Consider the following 13,167-nt stretch of genomic DNA (forward strand, 5'->3'; position numbering starts at 1 on the left):
TGTAGATCATCCGTTCACCTACTCTGCGTCTCACAAAGACACAGCGGTTGGAACCAAAAATCTCAAATTTGGACTCATCAGACCAAAGGACAGAATTCCACCGGTCTAATGTCCATTGCTTGTGTTTCTTGGCCCAAGCAAGTCTCTTCTTATTATTGGTGTCCTTTAGTAGTGGTTTCTTTGCAGAAATTCGACCATGAAGGCCTGATTCACGCAGTCTCCTCTGAACAGTTGATGTTGAGAGGTGTCTGTTTTTTGGGCTGCAATCTGAGGTGCAGTTAATTGCCGATTTCTGAGGCTGGTAACTCTAATGAACTTATCCTCTGCAGCAGAGGTATCTCTGGGTCTTCCATTCCTGTGGCGGTCCTCATGAGAGCCAGTTTCATTATAGCGTTTGATGGTTTTTGCTACTGCACTTGAAGAAACGTTCAAAGTTCTTAATGTTCCGTATTGACTGACCTTCATGTCTTAAGGTAATGATGGACTGTCGTTTCTTTTTGTTTATTTGAGCTGTTCTTGCCATAATATGGACTTAGTTTTGATGTCTTCACTATTATTCTACAATGTAGAAAATATTAAAAATAAAGAAAACCCCTGGAATGAGTAGGTGCATCCAAACCTTTGACTGGTATATATTTTCCTTTGTAATTTTCCCCTAACCCTACCACCCCTCTCCTAATTGGAGTAAACTAATGGACAACAACACTTAGGCTTCTACTTCCAGCTTATACATACAGTGAGGGGGAAAAAATATTTGATCCCCTGCTGATTTTGTATGTTTGCCCACTGACAAAGAAATGATCAGTCTATAATTTTAATGGTAGGTTTATTTGAACAGTGAGAGACAGAATAACATCAAAAAAATCCAGAAAAATGCATGTCAAAAATGTTATAAATTGATTTGCATTTTAATGAGGGAAATAAATATTTGACCCCCTCTCAATCAGAAAGATTTCTGGCTCCCAGGTGTCTTATATACAGGTAATGAGCTGAGATTAGGAGCACACTCTTCAGCTTGTTACCTGTATAAAAGACACCTGTCCACAGAAGCAATCAATCAATCAGATTCCAAACTCTCCACCATGGCCAAGACCAAAGAGCTCTCCAAGGATGTGATGTCAGGGACAAGATTGTAGACCTACACAAGGCTGGAATGGGCTACAAGACCATCGCCAAGCAGCTTGGTGAGAAGGTGACAACAGTTGGTGTGATTATTCGCAAATGGAAGAAACACAAAATAACTGTCAATCTCCCTCGGCCTGGGGCTCCATGCAAGATCTCACCTCGTGGAGTTGCAATGATCATGAGAACAGTGAGGAATCAGCCCAGAACTACACGGGAGGATCTTGTCAATGATCTCAAGGCAGCTGGGACCATAGTCACCAAGAAAACAATTGGTAACACACTACGCCGTGAAGGACTGAAATCCTGCAGTGCCCGCAATGTCCCCCTGCTCAAGAAAGCACATATACAGGCCCGTCTGAAGTTTGTCAATGAACATCTGAATGATTCAGAGGAGAACTGGGTGAAAGTGTTGTGGTCAGATGAGATCAAAATCGAGCTCTTTGCCATCAACTCAACTCGCCGTGTTTGGAGGAGGAGGAATGCTGCCTATGACCCCAAGAACACCATCCCCACCGTCAAACATGGAGGTGGAAACATTATGCTTTGGGGGTGTTTTTCTGCTAAGGGGACAGGACAACTTCATCACATCAAAGGGACGATGGACGCATCAAAGGGACGATGGACGGGGCCATCTACCGTCAAATCTTAGGTGAGAACCTCCTTCCCTCAGCCAGCGCATTGAAAATGGGTCGTGGATTGGTATTCCAGCATGACAATGACCCAAAACACACGGCCAAGGCAACAAAAGAGTGGCTCAAGAAGAAGCACATTAAGGTCCTGGAGTGGCCTAGCCAGTCTCCAGACCTTAATCCCATAGAAAATCTGTGGAGGGATCTGAAGGTTCGAGTTGACAAACATCAGGCTCAAAACCTTAATGACTTGGAGAAGATTTGCAAAGAGGAGTGGGACAAAATCCCTCCTGAGATGTGTGCAAACCTGGTGGCCAACTACAAGAAACGTCTGACCTCTGTGATTGCCATCAAGGGTTTTGCCACCAAGTACTAAGTCATGTTTTGCAGAGGGGTCAAATACTTATTTCCCTCATTAAAATGCAAATCAGTTTATAACATTTTGACATGTGTTTTTCTGGATTTTGTTGTTGTTATTCTGTCTCTCACTGTTCAAATAAACCTACCTTTAAAATTATAGACTGATCATGTCTTTGTCAGTGGGCAAACGTACAAAATCAGCAGGGGATCAAATACTTTTTCCCCTCACTGTACTATATACATTTTACAGACACAGTATATTTTACAATAGTTATATTTTGTTTGTTTTTAGTCCCATCCTTCAGCTACCCTCAACCTCTCCCATCTATCTCTGAAGACCATCCAGGTTTGATTTCTATTTGCCATATATTTTTCAACTGTTATGTTTCACAAAAGTTCTGAACCTATTTACATTTTATGGACACAGTATATTTTACATTAGTTATCTTGTTATTTTTAGTCCCACTCAACCCCTCCCATCTAACTCTGAACACTATACAGTTTTGATTTCTATTTGCCATATCTTTTGCAACTGTGCTGTGATGTTTCACAAAAGTTTTCAACCTTTCTATTCTCATAGTTTCTACAGATTTTAAATTAAAGAGAAACATTTTTGCTAAGAGTATTATTGATAGATTGACTATGACTTTTTAAATAACCCAGCAGTGCTATTTGCAGAGTTAGCTCCAGGTAAATGTCTGATGTCTCCTGATGATTGCAGAGGACATTTATAATTACATTTAGCAGACGCTCTTTATTTTTCTTCTTTTATTTTTTATTTTTTTTAAATATTTTTTTTTGTGGGAATGGATCAGCTTAATATTGCAGATAGATTGTATATTCTATCAATGTAATTGTCTGCATCACTTCCAATCCCCCATGTTTTTTTTTTTTTTATATATACTCCCCTTTATTACTTTTCAACCCCACCATCCTTTCCCTACTTGGAGTAAATTAGTGAACAACAATGCCCAGGCCTCTACTTCCGGTCTATACTTACTATCTACACCTTATGGACAGAGTTATTTTTACAATAATTATATTATATATATATATATATATATATATATATATATATATATAATATATATATATATATATATATATATATATATATATATATATTTTTTTTTTTGCTCCTGAACTTCTTCTACTCTCAACCTCTCCGATCATTTTCATGATGTCCATCCGGTTTGCTTCTATATGCCATATCTTTCTAACTGTGCTCTTTCCCAAAAGCTCCCAACATACAACCTATATACTTATTATGGACACAGTATGCTTACATTATTAGCTATCTTTGTTATTATTTGTTGTTATTTGTTATTAGTCCCATCCTTCAACTCTATTCAATACCTCCCATCTATCTCTTAACACCATCCATATAGGATTTCTATTTGCCATATATATTTCAACCGTACTGTGATGTTTTACAAAAGTTCTGAACCTTTCTATTCTCATTGCTTCTACAGATTGTGAATTAAAAATAAACATTTTTGCTAAAAGTATTATTATATTATTGATTGATTGACTATGACTTTTCAGATCACCCAGTAATGCTATCTGCAAGGTTAGCTCCAGGTAAATATTGAAATCCTTTAGCCATTCCTGGACCTGTGTCCAAAAACAAGCTACAAATGGACAGAACCAAAACAAATGATCTAATGATTCTGTCTCTTCACAGCAAAATCTGCAGAGCTGGGAAGATTGTATCCCCCATATAAATAACATTCTATTGGTAGCAAGAATTTTATATAATAATTTAAATTGAAAGATTCTAATTTTTGAATCCGGTGTCGTTTTGCGTGTCAGTTCATAAACACTATGCCATGGGATCGGTACGTCAAAGATCTCTTCCCAACTATTTTGCAATCTATATGGGACGGCTGTCAATCCTTTGGTCCTTAAATGAAACTGATATACTTTTTTATTTATCACAGTTTTCCTTAACCAATTATGTTCTTTAATGCAAGGCCGACAGACAAGTTCCTTACTTTTAAGGATTTAAGTATAACTTTTGTATGACTGAAGCTTTTAGTGATAGGTCTAATGCTTTAATATTTAATAATTTCTGTCCTCCGAATTCATATTCATTATATAAATATGCCCTTTTAATTTTGTCTGGCTTGCCGTTCCAAATAAAATTGAATATTTTTTTCTCATATAATTTAAAAAACTGTTCGCTAGGCGTAGGCAAGACCATAAGCAAATAGGTCAACTGGGATAATACTAAAGAGTTAATCAGGGTGATTTTTCCACAAATTGACAGGTATTTTCCTTTCCATGGTAGTAAGATCTTATCTACTTTTGCTAACTTTCTATAAAAATGTATTGAAGTGAGATCATTTATTTCCTTTGGGATATGTATTCCGAGTATATCCACATCACCATCAGGCCATTTTATTGGTAAACTACATGGTAATGTAAAAATTGTATTTTTTAGTGATCCAATACGTAATATAGCACATTTGTCATAATTTGGTTGTAATCCAGAGAGGTTAGAAAATTTATCTAGATCCTCTATGAGGCTGTGGAGGGATTCTAGTTGTGGATTTAAAAGAAAACATGAATCATCAGCGTACAATGACACCTTTGTTTTTAAGCCCTGTATTTCTAATCCTCTGATATTAATATTGGATCTGATTTTAATAGCTAACATCTCGATGGCCACAATAAATATATAGGCCGATAGTGGACAACCTTGTTTCACTCCTCTTGACAGTTTAAAACTTTTTGAGAAATAGCCATTATTTACTATTTCACACCTAGGGTTACTATACATGATTTTGACCCATTTTATAAGAGATTCTCCAAAATTGAAATGCTCCAGGCATTTATATATAAACTCCAGTCGAACTTTATCAAATGCCTTTTCGAAGTCTGCTATGAATAGCAGGCCTGGTTTCCCATATTTTCCTTAGTGTTCTATTGTTTCCAATACTTGCCTTATATTATCTCCAATGTATCTTCCATGTAAAAAAACCTGTCTGATTAGAATGAATAATATCCGACAATACCTTTTTAATTCTATGCGCTATACATTTTGCTAGGATTTTTGCATCACAACACTGAAGTGTAAGGGGCCTCCAATTTTGTAAATGGACTGGATCTTTATATTTTCCACTTGTATCCTGTTTCAGTAATAATGAGATATTCTTCTTGAGTGTCAGATAATCTACCATTTACATAGGAGTGGTTAAAACATGCTAATAACGGCCCTCTTAGTATATCAAAAAAGGGAGCGACTTACAGGAGCAATTAGTGTTAAGTGCCTTGCTCAAGGGCACATCGACAAATTTTTCACCCAGTCGGCTCGGGGATTTCACCTAGTCGGCGACCTTTCGGTTACTGGCACAACTCTCTTAACCACTAAGCTACCTGCCGCCTGAATGAAAGCAATGTGTATAACACCAGGTTTATACCCTACTGTTATTGGATGGGTTAGACGGAGAGGTGAGGGACTGTGTTTAGATAGTGTGTATGTGTGCGTGGGAGCGAGTGCCTGCCTGTGTGTGTTAGGTGATGTGAGGTGAGGCTAGGTGTTTAGACTGCGTGGGTGATCAGTCCCCACTTGCCTGGCATCAAACCCAGCAGTTGAGGTGGAAATTTAATATGATGAGCAATCACTGCTACCCACTGGCCCCGGTGGCATTAAATGAACACAGAAAGCAAAGATAATCTGGTCGAGGTGATCCGGAGGGTCAAATGTTTGTGAAGCAGCATGTAAGCTCTCAGTCTCACTCAAAGCAATTTGGCTGATTCCAGAAAATGTGTTTTACTTTCCTTTGAAATGTGACTTCCAGCCCATGGCTATTACACTGAACTGTAGTGGGTTCCTTCCTTCTCCTCTTTACAGTAACTGAGGCTGCCTTTTGAAAGCGGTTGTAAATCGGTAACATCTTATTACATTCTAGTCTGTTGTCAGATATGATAAAGGATAAACACAATAGTTTTGCTAGGAATTTTTGGAGGAGTAGATGATGTTGAGAAAAATAAAGGCACATTTTTCAATTCAATAGGCAAATCTGCTTTTTAGACACTGCTTGGTTGCAATCATAATCATCTATCACAGTTTCCCTGCTGGCTATGGTTATGATTGACAAAAATAAAGTAAACAATATCCTTGAGAATAGTTCATTTGCAATACATCAAATCGTAACACCGAAACATTTAAAGCAGACAGTCAATTGCCATAGCGGTGCAATTTAATATAAAAAAATAAACAATTATAGGAAAGTATATCTGTTGAAGCACCTCCGCTGTCTGCGACTGCCTCACTAAAACTGAATCTTTGTTGAAAATGGCACTGATAATAAATATGAAAGTATTGCTAATCCTTCTGCTAACTTCAGAACACATTTAATTCATAGATAACTAATCCTTCTGCTAACTTCAGAACACATTTAATTCATAGATAACTTTTCAGATTGGGAAAGTTGGCCAATATTTATTATGGGTACACTTCTGTGGCCCTCTCTTAAGGTTCTGGTACTAGCAAGCAACAGTTCACAGTGTTAGGTGAGGTTGGTTGCACTCCGCTGGGTTTTTGAATGAAAAACCCCTGTCACGTCTGAGTTGAGTGCTCTAGTCTGGAGCCAATAGTGAGCATCACTGGATTTCACCAGGGGGGCTGAAATAGGATGGTGTTTGTTCCACTCCTAAATGGGATACATACACACTTTCCAAACATGGACACATACAGGCAGCACTCTATAAACTCATGTTACAACTCTCCTCTCCTAACCACTTCTCCTGCACAATATCAGATAGGTAATCTACATAGGGCTGTGACGGTCATGGAATTTTGGTTGACGGTTATTGGTCAGCCAAATGATCGCGGACACCATAATAATCGTTAGAATAGCAAAAAAAGAAATATATATATATATATATATACAGTGCATTCAGAAAGTATTCAGACCCCTTGACTTTTTCGACATTTTGTTACGTTACGGTCTTAATCTAAAATTGATTAAATTGTTTTTTCCCCCTCATCAATCTACACACAATAACCTATAATGACAAAGCAAAAACAGGTTTTTAGACATTTTTGCAAATGTATTAAAAATAAAAAACGGAAATATAATAATAATAATAATAATAATAATAATAATAATAATAATATAACATTTACATAAGTATTCAGACCCTTTACTCAGTACTTTGTTGAAGCACCTTTGGCAGCCATTACAGCTTTGAGTCTTCTTGGGTATGACGCTACAAGCTTGGCACACCTATATTTGGGGAGTTTTTACCATTCTTCTCTGCAGATCCTCTCAAGCTCTGTCAGGTTGGATGGGTAGTGTCACTGCACAGCTATTTTCAGGTCTCTCCAGAGATGTTCGATCAGGTTCAAGTCTGGGCTCTGGCTGGGCCACTCAAGGACATTCAGAGACTTGTCCTGAAGCCACTCCTGCGTTGTCTTGGCTGTGTGCTTAGGGTCGTTGTCCTGTTGGACAGTGAACCTTCACCCCAGTCTAAGATCCTGAGCGCTCTGGAGCAGGTTTTCAGCAAGGATCTCTCTGTACTTTGCTCCGTTCATCTTTCCCTCGATCCTGACTAGTCTCCCAGTCCCTGCCGCTGTAAAACATCCCCACAGCATGATGCTGCCACCACCATGCTTCTTCTTAGGGATGGTGCCAGGTTTCCTCCAGACATGACGCTTGGCATTCAGGCCAAGGAGTTCAATCTTGGTTTCATCACAGATAATCTTGTTTCTCATGGTCTGAGAGTCCTTTACGTGCCTTTTGGCAAACTAAATTGAATTAACCACAGGTGGACTCCAATCAAATTGTAGAAACATCTCAAGGATGATCAATGGAAACAAGATGTACCTGAGCTCAATTTCGAATCTCATAGGAAAGGGTCTGAATTTATTTTATTTTTTTAAGAAATTTGCCAAGCAATGTCTAAAAACCTGTTTTCACTTTGTCATTATGTGGTATTGTGTGTATTTAATCCATTTTAAAATAAAGCTGTAGCGTAACAAAATGTGGAAAAAGGGAAGGGGTCTGAATACTTTCTGAATGGATTGCATATATACATAATATAGATTTTTTAAAAGAAATACATTTTCTCTTCTCTTCCGCTTTTAAACGCATGAATGCCCGGCCATCCCGTCCCGCACGAATGCCCGGCCATCCCGTCCCGCACGAATGCCCGGCTGTCCCGTCTTCAGTCAGCTGGTCTTTCCACACACCCAAAAATATCGAAATAAAATTGCAGTTTGCAAATGACAGTTCTTTTATTTTCATGATGGTCTTCGTCCATAACCGTCAGTTACACAGTTATATGGTAATTGTGCCAGCCCTAACTCTACAGTCTACAACACGGTAGTAGGGCCACTCAAACATGCAAATCAACAAACACGTACCTGTGTTTAGTCGAGGCTCAGGATAGTGTACTGATTTATTTGGGGATTTAACTACGTTAAATGTTGCATCATCAGTAACCTATTACATTGTCAGAATTCATATATTCCAGGTTTTATGCATGCATTACATGTATAACCAAGTCTCCCTTGTAAAAGAAGTCAAGTTGATCTCAATGGGACTTTTTTGATAAATAAAGGTAAATAGCACATTAAAAGTTGATATGGTGATAATGTGGTTTATAAGGACATTTCCTTGTTTCAGGTAACAAATTGTGGTGGGCAGATGATGATTCAGCCCAACTGGGGACGGTGATCAAGAGAGACGGACGGACTCCTGTGGTTCTGAGAAATAAGACCAGCGGAGTGGTGTACATGAAGGTCTATGACAGGGAGGGACAGAGAGGTGAGGAACGCACACACACACACACACACACACACAGGCACGCTGTTGTGGAAAATTATCACTATACTTATTAAAAATCAAAGTTCTTCAGAGTTTTTGTAGAATTAAGATAGACTTTATTACAATTTGACAAAGCCGGGGTGATTTGCAAAGCATCCTCCCATCTACCTCTCAGCTCTCCGTTTATATAGTCATATTCACATACATCCTAACTTAAAGCCCCTCCCTCTTAGGTTCCCCCATCATTATCTTCAGTTCCCCCCTCTCGACCGCTCCGCCCACTTCCTTAGTCTATGATAGCGGCTAAATTTGACTTCTCTTCAGTTTAGAAACAATATTATTACAATCAATCATGCCCTTGTCATGCAAAAACAATCATGTTCAGTTTCATCTCTGTTCAACCCCGGCTCACGCTGGCTTGACCTGAAGATTGATTGTTGGACATGACAAGTCCACACTCAATCTCTCAAACGTACCCAAACCCACTCCTCTCTTCCCTCCCGTCATGCTGTAATTACTCATGATTAGTCTAAACTCTGTTCAACTCGGGCTCCGCTCTCTCTACTTTGTTTTGAGGAGAGAGGCAAAAGGCCACAGTCTGGTTTCAGTCTCTGATAAGGTAGGAATTTGACACTAGGTCAGATCTCCACTTCACACACACACACCCAGTGAAATTAACCAATTAAGTTCTTGCCTAGCAACAGAGAATTCTGACTATATGTTCGTGATTATCTGTTTTATCTCATAGTCCACTAAAAAATTCCCATAAACGCACACATTTATTTTTTCACTTTTCAATCCCATCTACTGACATTCATAAATGTTACACTATGATGTACTACAGTACCTATAATGCTCTGCATAACATATCAGATGTTATCTTAGTAAAGATGTCCATGAAGCTAACATAATGGTGTCCTGTCTCCTTACTAATACACTATTCACCATGTCCTCTCCAGGAAGGAACCCGTGTCAGGTGAACAATGGAGGTTGCTCCCAGCTCTGCTTCCCCACATCAGAGAACACCCGTAGCTGTTCCTGTACTGTGGGCTACAACCTGCGCACCGACCGCATGTCCTGTGAGGGTAAGACAACAAATCTGATTCCCAAATGGCACCCTATTCCATACATAGTGCACTACCTTTGACCAGAGCCCTATTGGGGGGGGGGGGGACAACCTATGTATGACCATGCATTGAAAGCATTGAGCAGTTCAGACACCCTAGCATCAAAGTTACCACAAAGTCTGTGAAATGAATTCACTGTTGCTAAGTAGCACTATAGAAACCTCTGTAATCTACAAAAACATACACAATTTCACTGTGGTAAATGTACTCTCTGCATATTAATTTACAGTGTGTTAATCTTGGAATTCAGAACCAAATCTTGCGTGTGTCATTAACATTTATGTTAACAGTCTGTCACAAGAGACTAACAATTAAGTAATTCCTGTTGTACCCTGTAGGCATTGAGTCATTTCTGATGTACTCCATCAATGAGGGGATCAGAGGGATCGTCTTGGACCCCAATGACAACATGGAGGCTCTGATGCCCATCACTGGGACCCTGTTCGCTGTGGGGGTGGACTTCCATGCAGGTAGGCACCACCAGGGCCTTTATTCACAAAGCATCTCAGAGTAAGAGTGCTGATCAAATATCTGTTTTGACTTATAAATCATAATAAATAAGAGTGGGGACCCAGGACTAGCAGGACACAGTCATTTACTACACTTATCTCCTCAGTCAACAGTTAAACTTACAGTTCATTGATTTGATTATGTCTTCCGCAGCATACATGAAACCTACTCCAATTGGCAGTTTGTATTCAAGAGAAAAATGGCGAGAGAAATAAGAGAGAGAGAGAGAGAGAGAGAGAGAGAGAGAGAGAGAGAGAGAGAGAGAGAGAGAGAGAGAGAGAGAGAGAGAGAGAGAGAGAGAGAGAGAGAGAGAGAGAGAGAGAGAGAGAGAGAGAGAGAGAGAGAGAGAGAGAGAGAGACCTGTATTGTAGTATGCTCTCCAACCCTGTAGTATAATGGTTAGTGGTGCTGTTGAGTGCTGCAGAGATTAAAGAGTAATACATCCACGTTACTAGAGACTCAGCATGAGAAACACCAACCATTTCTCCACATGCCCTGAACCAGGCCTGACACAAAGCAATTCCCCAGATTTTGTATCAAATGAAGGTAACATGGACATTATAATGCATAAACCCATTGGCTCACTCTGGCATTTGGTATAAAAAGGGGTTTTCTCTTGCATAATTCATGTTCTAAATATGGTGGATTCATTTCAGTGACGAATGCTATAAGTTATCTAAGGGCTAGTTGAGCTTCATATATGTTTCCACCGAGGCCACATGATAACAAAAACCATATAGGCATACCGGGAAAGAGAAGGTTTATCTAAAACACACACACACACTAAGTGTTACATAAATAATTTTTTACAAATATATCCCATGAATTGGAGATAAGGGTGGAGAGGAGATGTGTCACCTAACCACATTTGATAGAATAGGATAAAGGTATGGCACAACATACTGTATAACTGCAAGGTAGCACTTACCTCATTACCCAAAGCAAAGACAGTGAATGTCAGAAATGTCTCAGACCCTGAATGTCAATAGTAATCTTGAGGTTTGACTGCTTGCATTTTAGGAAATGAGGAAACTAGTTTAAAGCAAAAAAAAAAAAAGATTTCAAGTTTAAACTGGAGCTAAAATTAGCAGCTAGCAGGTTGGGATGGTGTGTATAAGGTCTTAGTTGCCCTCCCCTTTGTTGCTGTTATACAGGTGAACATGCAAACACCTAGCTAAGCTCTGAGTCAGCCAGCAGCAGCAGTGGATATCTCACGCATACTATTTGCATGTCATTATGAGGCAGGTCATTGGTGCATAAAAAATATGAAAGCCTTCCAGCTGGATCCTGTCACATGTAAGATATGTGTGAATTCTGTGTAAATAGGAAGGGGCAAATAAACATATAATATAAAACGCTATATGTACAAAAGTATGTGGACACCCCTGCAAATTTTTGGATTCAGAGCACCCTTATCTGAGTGTGCCAGAGTGCAGAATATCTGATGAATTTACAAACGCGCAACACCCGCTGAATATGACAGGCGTCAGTAAATGTCTGCCAAAAAATTAATTCAATTGTTGCCACTTGCTAGCTACTTACAGACATAAATGAGAGTACACCTCACTCTGACCATTTTACTCACCCTAGCGGAGCTCGTTAGGCTGTTCTCAAGTTATCTAGAGCATTGAGACTGTAACTGTGCTGCTGGCAACAATTTAATTACGTTTTTTGCCGACGTTTACTGACACCGGTCATATTCAACAGGTGTTGCACGTTCCTAAATTCCTGTTATTCTGTGCTCTTTCGCACTCAGAGACAAGAGTGCTCTGAAATCGGAGTAAATAGCCAGAGTACGCTCTGAATGCTTGGAGAGCGAAATGCTCTGAATTTACGAACAGACAATCTGACAACGCACTGAATTTACAAACTACCCAGAGCGCAGTCTGACACACTCAAGGCAATTTAAGAAGGCACCCATAGTTGTCAATGAAATGTATTTGCCATCGATCAAATGGGCGAGTAGGAAAATTCCCATTCATTTGTCAAAACGAGGCAAGCTGCAGAAGGACGAGCAGGCTACTATTCCCCATCGTTTATCAGTGCAATTTTGATGGCCATCTAGCTGAAAATGTTTTCTAATGTTCCCTCGTTAGATTTTAGCTCATCTCGCTATGGCTAGCATTAGTTGTTGATCTTGTTGTTGATGTGCATAACTGAGGGAGAGAGCGTACCTTTTCATGGTTGTTTGATCAATAGGACTGCAATGTTCCCAAATGTAAGAGGACTCCTGTGGTATTTACATATTTGCAGAAATCCATTCAGGTGTATTTTGTGGCTTTTGGCGAATGCGTTCTAATTATCTAAAGTATTGCTGTTGCTACTGCCTGTAAACACACAGTCCAGTTCAAAGTGAATGATGGCAGGCCCGTGTGGCAAATGGCTTATTTGCATAAAGGCCTACTGTAGCTCTGATTGGCTATGGCGCACCGGTCTGTGTAGACTAAGGTTCTGGACGAGACAGATGTTTTTATTAGGTTTTATTTACAGCAGTGTCTATTAATTGTTCAAACGCACGGCCACTTTCCCACTCAATATTACTATAGAATTTTCACAAATGCCTTACTCTACGTCATTCCCAAACATTCTATGAATTTATGAAAACTTGAAAATGACCATATTAAAGTGTGCTGTCAGTTC

At 39.3% G+C, this 13,167-nt stretch overlaps 1 protein-coding gene across 1 annotated transcript in view; it reads left to right on the top strand.

Annotated features, from left to right (window-relative positions):
- LOC311128814 (low-density lipoprotein receptor-related protein 1B-like) overlaps positions 1–13,167 on the top strand; it is a gene marked incomplete at both ends in the record, with an annotated part of 602,749 nt that overhangs the window by 414,094 nt on the left and 175,488 nt on the right. The window contains 3 exons of the mRNA XM_084161045.1: positions 8,750–8,890; positions 9,850–9,975; positions 10,356–10,487. Coding sequence (XP_084017171.1) covers positions 8,750–8,890; positions 9,850–9,975; positions 10,356–10,487 — 399 coding nt within the window. The remainder of the gene's footprint in view (positions 1–8,749; positions 8,891–9,849; positions 9,976–10,355; positions 10,488–13,167) is intronic.

This window comes from Coregonus lavaretus (genome assembly GCF_964263955.1).
Source record: "Coregonus lavaretus genome assembly, chromosome: 5".
Taxonomy (NCBI): domain Eukaryota; kingdom Metazoa; phylum Chordata; class Actinopteri; order Salmoniformes; family Salmonidae; genus Coregonus; species Coregonus lavaretus.